The 18,985-nt window shown below is 32.8% G+C and overlaps 1 protein-coding gene across 3 annotated transcripts in view; it reads right to left on the reverse strand.

Moving 5' to 3' along the window:
- LOC143223359 (uncharacterized) overlaps positions 1 to 18,985 on the reverse strand; it is a 49,977-nt gene that overhangs the window by 15,383 nt on the left and 15,609 nt on the right. Inside the window, exons 7-10 of one of the 3 annotated variants that reach the window (XR_013012875.1) lie at positions 18,253 to 18,315; positions 15,003 to 15,050; positions 2,806 to 2,956; positions 1,927 to 2,063 (exon numbers count right to left, since the gene is read on the reverse strand). Coding sequence is in view for 1 of the 3 variants with exons in the window: in XM_076451244.1 (XP_076307359.1) it covers positions 1,902 to 2,063; positions 2,806 to 2,829 (186 nt within the window). In the remaining 2 variants the exon portion in view is untranslated. Of the gene's footprint in view, positions 1 to 1,901; positions 2,064 to 2,805; positions 2,957 to 15,002; positions 15,057 to 18,252; positions 18,316 to 18,985 lie in introns of those variants that run through there. The other 2 variants (XM_076451244.1, XR_013012876.1) reach the window with 2 other exon arrangements.

An 18,985-nucleotide genomic window follows, 5' to 3' on the forward strand; every position in this document is an offset into this window, starting at 1 on the left:
TTGTTCACAATAGTGGGATGGATAAGGTTAAGTTAAAAAACATACAAAATGAGTAAACATACATGTTTCAGTTAATAAAGTTTCAATTACATTTTTTCCTTTTCTGGACATCTTTTAGAAACAAAGCTCTTTAAAATAAATGACATAAGTAAAACAAACAGAAAAGACTGGTAGTTCTAAAATATAATAATGACTGTAAGTAAACATGATGTTCCTGTGAGTTTTGTATATTTACATGTATACATAACAGTTTGTGTTTCTGTTGACAGTTTTTCTTTTAGTTATCTAGAATAAATATTAAGAATACTATTCTTTCTGCCCCCCATTGGCACAGCAGTAAGTCTTATTTACAACACTAAAATCATGGGTTCAATTCCCCTCAGTGGGCTCAGCAGATAAGAAAATGCACACAAACACTATTCTTCCTACTTAACTAATTTATGTTTTTCATATATCACAAAAAGCTACTTATGAACACACTAATATATTTAACATACAAATAGAAAATTGTGTGTAATAAATATTAAAAGTGAAATACAGAAAAAAAACATTTACTCTTTGAGACAGGTCAAGGATTAAAGGTCATGTCTTCTCATTTGTTGACTTGCATTCAAAAGTTTATTGTACTACAATTTTATCAATTTATGTCAGAAAGTTTAATATCAAACTGTAGATTATAATTTAAGTATTCATATTATACATTATTTAACTGCTTACTTTAAAAGTAAATGTGAAAAAACACAACTCATCCAAATATTAATTTTTGTGAGTCATGTGTTATGCTGAATGCAGAACTGGATAAAATTAGATGTTTTTGATGTCAAAATACTAAGTCTATAGTTTTGTACAAATTAGGAATTCAGATTACCAATATTGACAAACAAGAATATAAAATAAAAACATCATCATCTTTTTGCTGAGATATGGCTTATGTATTGAATGAAACACAATGGTTCCATTCATCTCCTTCACTTTTTTTTGAAACAGTCCCTTATACACAGTTCAATACATGACATTTGAATAACCAATTGACAGCTTAGATTCTGATATCTCCTTGTGGTTTTTTTTCAGCCATATTGTTTGTTAAAAGGCTACCATCTTCTTTTGAATAAAGATTTCTAAGAGGCAGGTTGTGTATTTAATCTGCTCAAAATTTTATATTTTTTAACCTTAATGCACCTCAGTTACTAAGCTTGATAAATGATAATGGAATTCTATGGTATTAGTAGAGTAATTTATGATGTTTTTGGTTATTCAACTGTACATATAAAACCTAAAAAAAAATATTTTGTTTCACATCCTCCATGTGTAAAATTTTAAAAGGCTTAGCAACCTACGCCCAGCAGCAACTGAGTTCAAAGGTTACAGCTAGAAGAGATAATTATTTGCTATACTTCTTTATTTACTGTTCCATATTTTTAAGGAAACTAATAATAATAAAGTAATGATAAATAGTAATATACATATATATATAATAATTGAAATGTAACTGTTTGTAACTAAATACTAGTCCACTAAAACACATACAGCACCAGGGTACAGAGCACTCTGAAGTTGGTGAAGAGATCTGCAAATTAGATATTGAAAATGGAATTTAAGTGGGATATAAAAGACTGAAGCATGTGAGACCAGTGCTTATATAGGCAAAGCCAATATCAAATAATAGATATAGTGTCAACAGAAGGTAAGTATGCTTTACAAAATAAGTTTTTTTTTGTTAGTAACAGCTCTCCACAATAACATGAGCATAATTTTGAATTACATTCTTTTAAACAAAGATTGGAAATGAAGACCTTGTGTTGTTGGTTTTTGCTATAAGCTTGTAAAACAAATTCATAAATTAACTCTTATACCACTCCTACAAGTTTTAATGAGGAAAAAAAAATTCAGACTTGACCTACTTCTGCCATCAGCTGCAGACCATCTGCTTCAGTGATGTTTACAGGAGCTACCTGAACAAAGTCATTGTTCTTCACAGTAAATGATCCTTCTGTATGAAACTCAGCTATTACTTCATTCATTTTTAACTGCTGTTGTCGTAGATCTTCAATTTTTTTCTTAGTCTGGAAGCAATGAAAAAATATATACCATTTAATATCCAAAGGTATGAGAAAGTATTTCAAGGATGTTTGCAATAAAGGTCAACTAAATATTTAACCCATAATATACTCAGCAATAATATAGTAACCTTAATGCTTTATACGTTAGGGTCAAATAATTGAAACTCACACCATATGTATTTTGTTATTGGTCCTTAAAATAAATTGTTTTAAAACAAGCAAAATCTGAAAGCAAAAGATTTGAAGCACCCATAAACCTTAAATATCCTAAAGTGTAATTTTACTATTATTATTATTCATAATACACAAATAAGAACTTAGAGATCTACTATTCTTGACTTTTTTTTTCTCTACACAACACAGAGCTGCATTTCTATTGGCTAATGCTGGTTTACAAGCAGTCTTAATTTTCTTAAGTTTTTTATCAATCTAAGTTTCCTAATTTTTTTATTAATTCCTATAATAAATACTTAATTTTTCTTGAGGGTTAGCATGTGAGACTGAAGTCTAAAAAGTCTGTACATTGTTTGACCATACCTGAACTGCCAATCAAAAGTAATAGCAGTACTAAGTGTCTGTAAGTTTTACAATTATTAATAATTTAAAAATTAATAGCTAGAGCTGTCTTGAGGAAATAATGTGACAGAAAATCATAATAGAATTTAGAATTAGGGTGGCTCATAATAAAAGGAGGAAAGTTAGGGCTTTTATAAAACCTATTAATGTACTGGACATAACAATTTACCTGATAAATTTCAGATTGTGTCATTTTTACTGTTTGAGACAATGAGTCCAATCTATTTTGTCCATCAGTTATTTGTTTCTGAAGACTAGTCTCTTCCTGACCTTAACTCATTTAGTTCATGCCTCTTTTCATTCAATGCAAGTTCTTGGTCCTGTGAGGAAGACACAAAAATACAATTTCAGACCATTTAGTTCATGTCTCTGTATTCAGTATAAGCTCTTGTTCTTATAAGAATGACATAAAAATCAATCTCGCATAATGTAATTTCAGTTTCTTGGGATTCAGAAGGCGTAAGGTTTAAGTATTTACAGTTAACTTTTGATCCTGTTAGAATATAAAGCTCAAGTTATTCTGATAACTCATACCTATTTATATTTAAAACAAGATTTTGTTAGAATGGCACACAAACACACACGCACAAGTACTAGTTCGGATGCTGAACTTAATTTCATTTTGTATTTAAAGCAAACTCTTGGTTTTGTCATGATGAAAAAATATTGTCTTACACTTGTACAAAAAAATTTATTTTTTAGTAATAAAAATATTCCAAGGTATAAAATTATCTTTAAGATTTCATATGAATGAACATGGATTTTCAAATTATTTTCTGATTATTGAATGGACACACAAATACCTGCAAGTCAGTGCAAGAATGTAGCTTTAGTTTAATCTACTTGGATCTGGTGTAATCAGATACATTCAAATGTAGTCAGTATGACAACACATTATTAACTGTATTTACAAACACACACATTCAGAATTCTAAATCATACTTAAGAGACGTTTATTGAGCACTGACTACACAATGAACTATCTGCTCTGTATTGCCCAGTGTGGTGATTGAACACAGAACTGTCAATTTACAGTTTTTAAAGCTGAACCACTGGAAGACATTTAAGATACTGTTTCTTTGATTTCTAATTCTATATTTCAAAATTCCATATGTAATTGATAAAACAAAGTGAAAAAATGGGGTCTGATCAGGAAATAAGAAAACACACTTAGAAAAATGCTTCTTTAAGGGAATTGATGTCGATTAACTTTATTTATACACAGCCACTGTTCAAAACAATCGAGTATATACGTAAACTCACACAGAACTGTAAACTGTAATGAAGACTTTTAATGACTGGTATCCAGGTGTTTTTTCCTGTGATTTGTTTATTTATTTTTATTAATTTATATGAAGGAATAAAGACAGAAAAACATCTATATATTTAACAAACAGATACACTAGACTCTTATCATTAATACAAATTGAGTTCACATCTTACTAAAATATACAGAAGACATTTAATAAAATGTTTAAAAATTTGAATAATGTGTTCACTTACATATTCATATACATTTATTGTAGGAAGAAAAGACAAATATAAACTCTTACTCTTAACGAGGTCTTCAAACTAATATTAAACACATATAAATGTTATTATTCTCCTATACTGAAAACACATTTCTGACACAGTATCTTTTGTCTTTTCACATAAAAGCTATTCTTGTTCAATGCTTCCCACTATGTGCAAAATGTTTTCACATGCCAAGGGCACTGAAACTCCCACCTACTCAACCATCAACAGGGTTAACTGAATATTCACATGTAAATCATCATGCAATGACCCACCACCAACAGGAGTTTAACACACCCTCCGTACTCCTTCTATTCAATTCTATTGAACCATCACTTTATGATTACATAGAAAGTAAACATTGGCTTTAAATGAAAAGATAGTGTAGCAACTGTGAAAGGAGGTAAGTACTTATTGGAAATATGTTTTCAGTACAGAAAATAATATTTTCCCACACAGTACCTTACCTATGCTCATATAAAAATTAAAATCAGACATTAAAAGGTTGAGAGACTGGTGAAAGGGATACAGATAAGTATCCTTTGAAAGTATCTGATGAATACTCATGAATTGCTTACACTTGCTGGGAGAGAAACCCATACAGCAGACCACATAATTTCTGTATTAGATATATTCTTTGCCCAGTTAAGTAGTAGGTGCTGCATAAGCTTGTAGAAATTAGCACACATAAAATGGAATGTAGGATTGAAATCACTCTGATAAGGAACTGATTGGGAATAAGCATAACGGTAGCAGTTGGTCCAGTCTTCAATAACAACATCCAATGCTATGACCAAATGGAAATGGAGATAAAACAAAAGTAACCTGATGTTGAGGAAAGTGGTGAAAGCATCTAGATGAGGAGTACCCCAGTCTCCATGGGGTAAAAATGATATGCTTCCAGGTTGAAAGCACCCAGAAAATGACATGCTGAAACATACCTGTAGTGTGTGGACCTAATAATGTAGTTCCAATAATTGGTCACAGAGAGAAGAAAAACTGGTGCTCATTGATGATAGAAATGAGAGATGGTGAAATTGTCTTAAGGGATCAAGACAAGTCTGTTCCATACAATAGGAAGAAAATGATCCAAAGCATATCATAGCATTTGAAGCTCCAAGATGTCAAAACAATATGATATATTTATTTGAGACCACTGTATATGTAAGCCTGCCACTGATTTACCCATGACTTTGTCTCCAGAAAGAAGTACTGATGAACACATACAAATTTGGACAAGTAGTATCCCTGCCATGGTATTCATTCCAGTTCAACCACCAATAGAGATTGTAGAGAAATGAATAAGGAAATTAACAGTGGAGTCTAAGGGATCTCGAGTAATACTTCACTGAATGTGCAATATCTACAAAAAGAAACATAAATGCATATGACCAAAGGATATAAGATCATCAATGATGTAAGTTCAAGTCTCCAGAAGCAAAAGAACTACACAATAAGAGAGGGAGAAGAAAAGATGTGGGGAGAACTGAAAGTTCCATTGAAAGCAGATGAAGAAGGTTGGGTCCAGCAGAGGAAAGCATTGAAAACACACCAAAATAGACAATATAATGGGTAGAAATCAGGAAGGACTTCTCCACCTTGAGAATCCAACTAGCATGAACTGCTCCTGTAAATAGCAAATGAGTGTGTTGAGAAGACACCAGTTCAGGAAAAGCTAACAGAAAACAGTTGTCCATGTAGTGATGATAATTCAACTTTTGAGCATGCATAAGTTGGGCAAAAGCTTTAACTATTCAACAAAACACATAAAGTTCTAAAACAAGCCCTAAAGGTAAATCATAAAGCTGAAATATAACTCAGTTGGAGAGAAATTAATGATAGGGTTATCCACAGGCCTGGAGAAAAAGCTCACAGAAAAAAAAGATTCCATGGTAAAGCAGGAAAGATCCAAAATCAGAAACTGATTGAGGATGGACACAGTAATCACAGTCCCTGGTCTTCTTGAAGTGGACAAAAAAGTCTGTAGTAAAAACATGGGGAAGGCTGGCTGACAAACTTGATAGCATGCTGTGACAGTAGAGTCTCAACAGTTTCAGAAAGAAACTGACTAGTAGTGTGATCCTGAAGTAATGAGGCGAAAGTGGGACTGGATACAAAGGAGGAGGAGAGGAAAAACAAAGAAAAAGTATGTCTGATTACCCATTGTTCAGGAGTGAACTCCTGCCAGTGGTGAACAAATTAGACAAATGCATCTCTACTGGGCCAAACTCCATTGAATAGTCACCACAACTGTTGGTAGCAAAGAGTACAACTGTGAGCCAAACAACAAACCAATAGATCCATGGAGTTAGGAACAGGCAAAGATTGAAAAGGTGAAAGTATAGAGTAAGCTATGAAAGCAGATTGAAATAAATGAGCAACCAAAAAAGAAAGGGTTGACTGTTGTCTTGCAGAACCCATACATGGCTACAAAGGTTCAGGAATATCTCATAAGATACATATGGAGAAAAGAAAAAGCCACCCACAGGTCACAAAAAATATGTATAAATGAGAGATATAAGGTGAAGAAGAGGACAAAAGAATTGGGATTGGGATAAATAAATAGGATTCAGATGATCTGCCCACCAGAATAGTAAAATTGACTCCAACTACTGGAAGTCAAGAAAGGGATCAGAGGCCTGATAAGTAAACCATTAATAATGATTAGAAGCCCATAATGGATAAAAAGGCATGTTGGCATCAGTCCTCAATTGAGAAAAAAATGCATAGCATACACTTTAAATTCAAGATACTGGGAGAAGACAAGGTAAACATAAAATAATGTGGCATGTAGCATAACAAGATTATACAAAATTAATAATACAGAAAAATATAACAAACGTAAAAAAAACATATCAATAAATGCTAATAGATTTCACAAGAGAGGTACAAGAAATGAAGGAGGGGAAAAGTAATATGTAAAAATCCTTCTAATCATAAATATGCACTACAAGGATAGGAGTATCTCACACATTGCTGGGGAAGGACATAGAAAATTTAACTGCTTGCAAATTATTGCCAAAAATTCTCCACTAGGTCCTCCCACATTGGAAGCCTGTGACACAAAATATGAATTTATAATCAACTATGAAAAAAAAAGAAAAAAGAATGGGACATTTTGCTGATAATAAACTACAGTGAATTATCTCTTCAAAAAAATTAAAATATAAAACCACTACTTTAAAAAAAAGATAAAAATTTACAATAAATGAAACATTTTAATAAGATCACTGCTTTTAAGAAGATGTACTGTCAGGTAGAATTGAACAGAGGGAGTCACATACAACAGGAGGGTGTGTTAAAGGTTGTTGCAAGACGACATACATGCAAAGATGCAAGAAGCTACAATGATAGTTGGGTAGGTGGGAGTTTCAAGAGTTATGACATGCAAAAACATTATAGCACTTGATAAGAATAGCTTTTACAGGAGAGAGAGGTAAGGTATTTTTTTGGAAATTATAAGTGCATTAATTGGTACTAACTACTATGGAATTGTATGTATTGAAATTTAATTTAAAATAATAGATCAATCATATAAACATACTAATATAGTAACAACAAAAATTTAGATCATTAATTAACAAATACTTTCACTCTCTCAACACAGGCTCAGACAATTTGACTGAACATGTAACCTTTTTGTACTTTTAGTTTTTAGACATTTAATACTTTTAACTTTCAATATAGTATGCATATCTTCATAAAATGTGGCAGTTTTTCAGTTAAAATTACTAGTCTTTTACATGAAAAAAACAAACAAAACATTTTTAACTATTTTTAATAAACTAAAGATTTGGCCATTAATGTATTGAGTATTTGTATTGTGTGCAAAGTAATTTTCATGTTAAAATTAAAAATATTTTTCTTTATCTTAAATATCCTTTGTGTAATTGCTGAAACCTCCTAAATACATTTCAAACATTTTTTTTCAGTAAATTGGTTGGTGTGGTTTTTTTAGGCACAAGGCAACTTGGCTATCTGCACCAAACATCTGGTGGAAAGTTAAAATAAAAGAAAATTTAGTAAAATTCATAAAAGAAAATTAAGGTAAAACAAAACAAAGTTAAAAAAAAACCCAACATAAATAGCATTAAAACCAATGTTTACATCCAGTCTACAATGGTAAGAGAAAAACTACAGTAATATAAGTTGTAAAAGACTTTCTGTAGCATAATTGTAATTATCATAACTCACTTGGAAGACTAACACGCAAGTTCAAAAACCACCATCAGTCACCTAAAGTTGGCTTTCCCAATCCTGGTTATGAGTTATTTGACATTATGGCAATTTTCAGAAAGTAAAGTAATAAAAGTTTTAAAAGAAATGCAGCAAAATTTTAATCATAAGTCACCAGGATGATTAATGAGTAGTTCAAACAGCAGCATTAGTCACCTGAAGTTGGCCTTTCCAGTCCTGGTTATTTGTCATTACGGTCATTTTCTAATTTCAAATCAAACTAGATGGACTTCGATTCTTAAAAGGGAATCGTATTAAAAAAGGTCTAATGTATAAATTAAAAAACTTAAATAGCATTAAAAAGATCAATGGCCTTTAGAAAAAATAAAAACATTTCGAAGGTGGACAGTGTCACCATCACCAATAACACTGTCTAATGTTATGGATAAACCTTAGAATACAACTTGTTTAAAATGATGACATCATCGAGAGTCATAACAAAAACAAGACAGTAAAATGTGGCTTATTGTGACCTGAGTGTTACACAGATAATACACTGGTGCATCAATCCCAGATAAAAGAAAATGATGAGTTAAAAAACTGACCAATGAGCAATCTAATTAGAACAACTTCCTTTTTCTGATCCTTATGGAAGCCAGATGGCCAAAGTCCAATACAGGGTTTTATTTGGAAAAGCTTGTTTTCATGCTGCTCACTCCTAGTCAACTGCTAACTGGCATGGAACTAAGCCTTAAATACAGGACCATAGTCCACGTATGAAACAGTCACAGCAGTGATAATGCCAGAACAGACAGATTTATCTGCAGTGTCAGTGAGCTCGTTCCTGGAAATAACAACGTAGCTCGGTATCCAGAAAAACTGGATAAAAGTAGATGTTAAATAGAAATGGGCCAGCCGGTTTTGAATATCAGCGAGAATAGGGTGTGAACTAACATGATGCAATTTCTGGGCCTGTAGAGAACTAAGTGAGTCAGAATAACTAATGCAGTTTGAGTACTACTTAGTTTCTATGTGATCCAGGGCAAGAGAAATGATGTACAGTCCAACAGTGAACAAAGAAGCTGTGTAGAGGGGATTCAGCATCAAACCACAACAAACCATGGCAGAGCCCACACAGTCACCTGATATTGAACCATCTGTATAAATAGAAATGGAAGGATGGTTCAAAAGATGTTCAGCAAATAACAGGTAGTATTTCCATGCAGGAGTGTCTCACATGACTTAAAGAGAGGTCACATTTAGGGACTATAAGAAGCCATGGTGGGATGGGCTGAACAGTGGATACACCAATGTTATCCAAGGACAGACCCAATTCATCCAAGAGTTTTAGAGAGAGAGGAGTTAAAACCATATGCTGTGGTTCACTTCAGTAAATGACTGAGGGCAGTTTGTAGCTGTCGCTAAATGTAACTCATGTTTCATGACTGACATGAGATGTGAAAGTCATCAACATGGAGCCCATTTGAAACAGTAATAGGGAGTTGTTCAGTGATGGCATTAATCTTTATACTGAAAAGTGTGACACTCAAAACACAGCCCTGAGGGACTCCAAATTCCTATAGAAAAAAACAGGAAAGTGTTGAATCCACATGAACTTGAAATCGCTTGTCCATTTCAAAATGTTTAATAAAAATGGGCAAATGGCCACATGACTCTCAGGGTAAGTAATGTTATGAATCGTTTTCAAATGCTGCACGTAATTTTTTCTTCCAACCATTTACGGCAAGAGAGAAAGTAGGACGGGTGAGAGCCATTGCAACTGACACAATGGGGGTCCACTTCACACTCACAGCCACTGTAATGAGCACACATCAAGGAGCCATGACATGATGTCTTTAAGTGACCAAACAGCTGACATTGGAAACATCTGAGAGGGTTTGGAATGTATGATCATACCCTTCAATTAAAATAACCTGACTTGGTGACAGGTGGATGTGGTGATGTAAATGTCAGAATGAGGACATTGGTCAGCATCGTAATTCAATCTTTGCAAGTGGAGATACACCTCACTGCAGAAACTCCTTGGGTGGAGAAACCAGTGAGAATCTCCAACTCGGGGATGTTCTTCAAATTCCTCTCAACAATAACTACTCGTGATGAATTCAAAGTAGCATGAGATGTAACCTCAATAGGTATATCCCCAATTGGCTTTGAATGCAAGAGGAGTTCACTGTGTTGAAATGTAGATGTTTCCATCAGTATGTCACCAGATTGATGCTTCTTTACTAACTTTGGAGAGCCAGCAAGTCCCTCTAGTCCCTTCTGAATGAAAAAGGGAGACATTTGCTCTAAAGTTTTATCTGAAAGAGAATATAGTATAAGAAAACGAGGTACAACAGGTGTTACAGATTGCTGGTTAGAATCTTCATCTCATGTTTGTTTACCTATGGACTGATTTTTCACTATTTTATTTAAGTTTTTATTTGGTGTGGTGTGTTAGAGTTGGACCCCTCAATTACTAGAATCCTCTCCTCCCCTTCACAGGTTGACATGCATGGCAAACATGCGGGTGGATGTTTAGATCCCAGAGGAGGTAAACTGAAAGAACAGAACCTTCCTTGAGAGGTCCCTCTTACCATGTACAGGAATCTACACTGTGGGGTTTTTCAGTAAAACTTTATATTTTCTTTACCCTAACTCAAAATGGGGTCAGTCAGTTTGATCCATCTCATGCCCCTCCCCAAAAAAAATACAATCTAAATCTAAATTACTCTTTTTTTTTCTTTCTAAAATGACTTTAAGTTGTTTCATTAAACTACATTCATTTATCTAAGGTAGCTATAAGCTCATAACAGTATACATCTATTCAGAATTCAATTTTATCATTTTATTGCTTTTTGAACCCTGTGTAAGTACTACTTGCACCATTATAAGTTTTAAGTCACTCAGGACATGTGCAGCTCATGTTGTGCTGTCAAATTACATTACCCACCAGTTGCTATGAGCTGCTGGTGTGGATGCCTCATAAATAATTTTTATTATATTATTATTTATTTCCAATAACACATACCTCCTCTCACACTGTAGCTATTTCTTGACTTACAGGGTTTCCACTCTTTGTCTTTCTAAGCATTAAAAATGCTTGCTCTAGTATTTTATATCCCACTCAAATGCCTTAAGCAAATTCTAATTTGCAAATTTCTTCACCTATTTCAATGTGCTATCTGGGTACTATGTATAAGCACATCATTCTGATAATGTAATCACTTTTTTGAGGTAGTGCAGAAGCAGCAGTATTATTAGAAATACAATTTTATTTTAGAAAAATGTTAACTTCCAAAACATACTTACCACCCACTGACACTTTAGCTAGAATCCCACAAAAAGGAGAATAAGGGGCAGCAAAGGCATGAGGCAAACAGACAGGATCTTTCCCCTTCCCGGGTGCCAGTCTTGGGAAGAAAAGACCTATTGGGGTAAAGCAGGAGAAATATGGAATGATAAAGAGTCCAATACATATGGACTGCAAACAACTCCAACCAATGATGTCTACAGTTCAACAACAACAAAAGGTACAGTCTAAGAGAAAAGTGAAACAAAGAACTTGAAGCCTAGAGCTCAAAAGGAGGATGAAACAAAGTATGTAAAACAACTGTAAATGAACAAACGAGACATTGCATCAGTGACAGAATATAATGCCCCAATTTTATAAAAAAGCCTGCTTTTGTGGACTTTGAAAGGAGAATCTGAGAGTGCTAACTGATGGGATAGAATTAGAATGAGCCAAAGAACTCAGCAGAAGATATAAGATGCTGATGCAAGACCAAAAGACATAGCCTAGAACTGTAGCACTTGACCCTTGTGTACAAACCTGAGAAACCTCTGAAATGATTATGCTACAGAAATATGGAGAAAAGCATTGGAAACATTGAACTTGTTCATCCAGAGCCCTGGTAGAAAGTCCCACTGTAGCTTGTGAAAAGATACCACTGTAGAGTGAGGAGGATCTAAAAATTAGTTGAGTTGAGATATATCACTGATTGGATGAAAACCTCTTGTCTTTTTGGTTACCATAAATAAATGTCAAGAATTCCAGAAGAATTACATTAGCCCCTTCTTCTACTTTTTTGACTTATAACTTTCTTTTAGTCTGGGAATGAAGTTCTACTTGCTGCTGATCTGCTGGAGGTGAAAAAGGGAACAGGTTGAGCAGACAATAGTGGAGGTAATGAAAATTAAATGACCAACTCTGAAACCAGAAGATTCCATGGATTCCTGGTGAAAAACTACAGATGACCAGAAAGAGGTGTAATTGTGTTCCCACTGCTCCACTGCCATGAGATAGTCACTGATGCCATTGTCATCAGTCTATCCGAAGTAAAGATCCTCATGAATATGGATCAACTTGGGATGCTGATGTTCCTGGAACTCCAGCAAATAAAGGGACAGAGAAAAGGTGCTTCCCATAACTCCCTTAGGGAAGAAGACAATAAATAAACCCTTTCTAATAAAGCATCTTCACTCAATAAATCTCAATAACAAACCAGCCAGAAAAACCAAATAAAGAACAAGAGAAGACAATTTGACTGACATAGACATCAAGAAAATCCTCAACTCATCCTCAAATTGTTGAGGAGAACATTGATCACATTCAGACAAAAGTTGGTTTGAAGATAAATAACTCAGGATAGTTGTGGTAGTAACACAAATCCAAGAAAACAGAGATGTTAAAAGTAATTACAAGTTTCAATCTAGACATCTATAAGTTTAAAAGAAGGTCCATCCATTGAGAATCCAAATAGGCCTTTTCCTGGTGGTGGTTAGCCAAATTTTGCTGATCCAATAAATGTAGAGGACAAGGCATTGCAATACCATTGTGTATATAAGCAGCAAATCTTCTAGCATAAATAACAATATCAGGAGAAGGAGGAAAAACCAAGTAATCACTTGCCATCCTTTCTGCTAACAAGGAAGGAGTAGAGTCACATACAATAGTAGAAACTTCCAAAACTTTACAAATCTGAGTAACCAAATGAAGAAAATGGGCTGGAGATGGCTCATCAAAATGATCCTCTATAGAGGCTGCCCTAGTAAAATAAGCTGCTAGAAAAAACATTTAAATTTTCTCCAGTTATTCCCAGGCCATTTGCAAAAGTTGCCTCAGAATCTCCTGGAGAGGCACCATCAATCCACGTTTTCATCTTGCAACAGTTCACATCATGGATAATTTTGACTGAGAGTGACTCCTCTCCTGGCTTTTGACAAACACCAGATAGTAGCAAGTGGAAGAGAAGAGGTATGAGTGACTTCTGTATTAGAAACATTAATTTGGAAATTAATACCTGTTGGTAAGATTTTTTTTCACTTTATATTAGGTTAAGTAATGTATAAATATAAATGAAAAGATAACCATAGAAATGCCAACCTCATTCAAAATCACAATGTAAGTAGCAAATATCACAGCATTCCTGTTGATATAAACCATTGCTAAATGCTTTATCGAGAAAAAGTGTTTACATTATTGGAATGAGGTGCTTATATCAGTACCTAGACAGAGGGCACACTGAAGGTGAAGAAATTTTCAATTCAGAAATTGCCTAAGGCATTTGAGTGGGGTATAAAAGACTGGAACAAGCATTCTAATGCTTAGATAGGCAAAGAGTGAAAACAATGGAGACTGAGAATGGTGATTGTGTCAGTGGATGGTATGTTTTGAAATCTAATCTTAACTATCTCAAATACATTTCTATTTTTACATTTTAGTAAGTAAAGAGTAAACTTAAACATTGATTGTCAAAGACATTTAAGCCTACTTTTTATACTAACATTAATAATGATCAAAGAAAATAGACTAATATAAAAAGTACAGAATTTCCTGTAACTCTCACAATTTTTCTTGCTTTCTAACTATGTGACAGAAGCCATTTCAAATTCATCCAAGCTATTCATTAAGTTTCTCACAGGAATATTGCTTGTACTCTGAGTGAAACTGCCTATTATTTGTTCATAATTCTATTGGTTATATGCAATATGTAATTAAACATGAGAGAGAACTATTAATGCATCATAAAAGAAAAGATATGACAAATGGGTGTGGCAAGAAGGGCCTGATTTTCTTCTGATAGCTCTGTAACAAAACAAAGTTGAAGATTATAAAAATTACAGTTTGTCTGAGCTATGACGATTTTTTGTGAGTAATTTATATTTAATTTCTTACTCTTTCAAGGTGTGGTGTAAAAAATATAGAACACAATACATGTAGAGAAAATATGCCATGTGTCATAGTAGGGGAAATTTGCAATTTTGAAAATGTTTCCTTGTATAATTACAATTCAATGCTCATAAACTATTAAAATATGAATTATTAAGCTAAGATTTTAAGCTATACTAATTGGTGTAACAAACAAAAAGTAGTTCAACAGAATTCTAAGTGCAAGGCACTAAAACTACCTGTCATGTGTAGTAAAAGATACCTGGGGAGAAATTATTAAAACATTTCGATAACCTCAAATTATTTGAAAACAAAACTATGTACCATATAGTGTATAGGTATAATTCTTTCTGGACAGTATTGTTTAAAACAAACAAACAAACTGTATATTCTGATTACACAAATAATAAAAATGTTTAAGCTTTGTAACAATAGGAAATTACTCAATCATAGCAATAAGTACCATAAAACTCAAATCTTGAACTGAATACAACTGTAATTACCTCTAACGACTTCTCTTGTTCCTGTAACTGGCTTTTCATCTTCTCAACCTAATTAAAGGAGCTTCCAGTTAAAAAAATATCCTAATACTATAACTTTAAAAATGTTACAATTGCTATCCTAAAATACTTAATTGGTTTAAACACACTACAGAATTTCTGTTCATAATCTTTTTAGTGTCAGTATACAACTTAACAATCAACACTTCAGCATTTAGTGTCAGTATACAACTTATTAACAATCAACACATACTCTTCACCAGAGAAGAAAAAAGAAGTTAGACTATATTTTGAATAAAACCTCTGACTTATTTTAAGTATTTAGTAATGTTATGTGAAAAAATGAAAGGAAACATGATTTAGTGATTAGTTCCTTGCTAATTTTCTTAAACAGCATTAAAAATAGTAATTTATATAAAATAATTATAATCTACAATGGTTAGAAATCAACTATAAAAAATGTGGTAGAGGTTAGATGACCAAGTAACAACAGCATACAAAAATAAATCATCGTGCTCCAGAATAAAATCCAATGATATTTTTAGAACTACAGCAACCTAACAAACATTATGCAGATTATGTAAGTCACAGGTTAACACATAATTCATGTTCTAACTCTGCTAGCGTATCCATCACAATTTTGTTAAAATACAGAAAAAAATACACATTATGATAGTTCAGAAGAAAGAAATGTCCGCTTGGGAATCGAGCCCTGGTAGCTCAGCTGGTAAGAATATTAGTGTAAGAACATCAATGTGAGCTGAGAATCCTGGGTTAAGTTGCAGTCTCAATCTGGGCAGATTTCTCAAGGTCCCAATAACATCATATTGCATATAACTAGTGGTTGTTCCATCACTAAGGACCATCTTTACTAATTCGATGGTGAAACAGTACTTCTAGCTTGAAAATGCTGCATTGTGTGTTGATGACTTAAGATACTTTATACTGTGGGTTTTTGCTTGAGCAGTGAAGCATTTGTTTGAGTGAAGTTAGGTTGTGGAACAGTCATAACAGTTTACTTGAATTGATGGCAACTCCTTATAGCAAAAAACAAAACAAACACAAGTGTAGAGAGCAACATTCAAAACTGTTCTGTCTTTCATCTTCTGATAGGATTGGAGACAGAAGACTTCATCCTCTATTCTTGTGTGTTTTGTTTTAACAGGTAGTGTCTGTCCATTCCAGTAAAGTCATCGTGAATTGTCTGCCTAAACAATCCATCAATGAAAATAGAGTTATCTGAACAATAACATACAGGAGATAAAAGACAAATCTGAAATGTTCTTTCTACATACTTCTGATATGAAATCCACAGTAGACAGTTAAAAGGAATATGATTAAAAAAAAAAATTGCAGTGTAATCTTTTCACTAATTTTAAACTTACTGGTTTTTCAACACCTAACTAGTTTTAACATTTAACAATACAATTTGTTGCTATGCTGTAGATCTAAAAAGAAATTAATATATTAAAATAAATATGAAACCATATATTATTCATCATTTGTCACTAAGTTATAGCATTTCAGAAAATATTTTTAAAAATTAATATCATAAATGCTAATGTTCTCAGAATCATATATAAATATAGAATTAATATGATGAGCAAAAGAAAACTCAAAACACCAAATATAAAATTTAAGATAGTTTACTCAATAACACAATAATTCTTAAGCTCAGTATACCAACTGATTTTGATTTAACTTCTTTGTTAAACACAACTGATTTGTGTTAGACATTCTTAATTAAAGACAACTTGATGTATGTATGCACTGAGCTACACTTTTTCCAGATCTCACTGGAAATTCTATAAGATGTACAAGAGAAGTCTATAATTCTAACAAGAAATGTGATCATTTTTTTATTCTACAAAAAAGAGAAAAGATAAAGTAAATAATTAATTAGTATATTATATATAATAAAATACTTGAAATATTTAGTAATTAGTAATATAATGAAAGTAAAATTTACTGTTTTCTTAAGACAATTTCACAACACAACCACCTATATATTTACAACTTGCTTGGCAAAAGTCCTGTAATACTACACTTCCTGATCTGGGAGTATCTGAAACTGTTTTATGACTCAGAAGTATAAAAATAAAAGTTTACAGAAAGTTTATGTACACACTGATAAACAGTACAACATAAATATTCACCCTAGGCATCCTCACAACTTTTAACATAATATATTAGGTTCTCTGGATGCAGTTCTGTGGGTTCTTTTTAGTCCCTCACCAAGACATTTCCCAACTGACTCGATGTTTCTTACTGGTTTGAATGATGTAAAATAATTCACTGGAGATGATGCTGTATGTAACTTATGGGGACTGAAGCCTACAGAAAATGATGCCTAATTTATTTTCTAAACAGTTTTCTGTTCAAATTAAGCAGTGAATATATGGGCATGGTGGGTACAAATGTTATTGTCTCTAAAAGTAAATCAGGTCAAATAACACCAAAAAAGACTTGACAATAGCTGTTATGACTTCTTATTTATAACATACAGTATTAGTATTACCATTCCTAAGTACTATTCCATTCTTATCAGTATGTCCATTGAACAACTGTCTCTTCTTGCATCATTAGAGTATTCCTGAACCTGTCATATTCAGCTACTATAAGTCAGCACACTGTTCTTTTGCTCTACAAAATGCCTTCCCACACCAAAAGGGGATCATATCTGAACCTGTCATGTTCAGCTACAATAAAGTCACCACAGCTTTCTTTCTATCCATATATATATTTATATATTGATGGCTATCACGCATTTAAGTACCTTATTATTGTGCAATAACATTAGTAATATAGTAATTTTATTACAATACAACAATGGTGTTGTATACTTATTCATATGCTCTCAAAGTAATAAGCAACACACATTTCAAACATTCTTTTTTTCTCTTATGATTAATGCTGGTTTACAAAATCTTAAACATATCATACATTATTTTGTAGTATCATAGAGTATTAATTTCAAAAGCATGTGAACATTTTTAAGTTAAAAAAAAAAAGAGACAACTGAATATTTAAGATTTGTTAAAAAACAAATAGTTATGGTATCATCACAAGTTACTCCATGAATCACTGTTTACAAGGCTACTATCATAATCACTTTTTTTTCCCACAAACAAACAGACAATAAAAAAAAATGCTAACAGATTATGATTTAAGCATAAGAAGTGTTGTTAAACAAGTAGCGAAAAGACATAAGACATAGTGACATGACAGATTCTAGGGTTAGTTACTTTTCTACCTGGTTGTTTTCCTCTTGTAACTTCTCCTTCAGTTCAATTAAACTACTCTCTACTGAAGTTCTCTAAAGGAAATAGAAAAATTTCTACTAGGACAGAAAGCCAGGTCATGAGGGATTGTAAATAGTCGTTACTCTGAGAAAAGTTTACAATAACTAATTACCAGTATTCATAGTGGTTTGTACATCATTCTTAATGATTTATCATGAAATTTAATATTTTCAGTAACACATTGCTACATTATACAGCTAACCTTTGAAAATGTCAAAGAATGAAACAAATTTTATCAACAGAACTACCATTTAACCCTAGTGTTACTAACCATTTCCATATAACCCACCAGATTTTTAATCCTCTAGTCAAGTGCAAGTAAGACTAAGCAAAAAGATAGCTAATAACTAAAAATATATATTTTTAACCTTCCTACGAAAAGTGGGGCCTAATAGGCCCCAGAGCAACTTGAAAGGTTATTAATATTAGGCTAATAATTTTGTATTTAAATGAAATTGCCATTTAAATCTATTAATGAATGGATTAACGAGATTCCCACTGTCCTTATCTACTATCTAGCGAAACCACAGCCAGGGAAACGGGCTTGGAGAAATCAGGACTAGAAACATCTTTTCGTAGGAGTGTTAAAAGAAACATTCAATCTTTCGTGTAATCCAAAAAAAACAACAACAAAAAAACATGTCATTATAACTTATCAAAATTCTAATTTTGAGTTTAACAATG

This window comes from Tachypleus tridentatus, chromosome 8 (assembly GCF_004210375.1).
Source record: "Tachypleus tridentatus isolate NWPU-2018 chromosome 8, ASM421037v1, whole genome shotgun sequence".
Taxonomy (NCBI): Eukaryota; Metazoa; Arthropoda; class Merostomata; order Xiphosura; family Limulidae; genus Tachypleus; species Tachypleus tridentatus.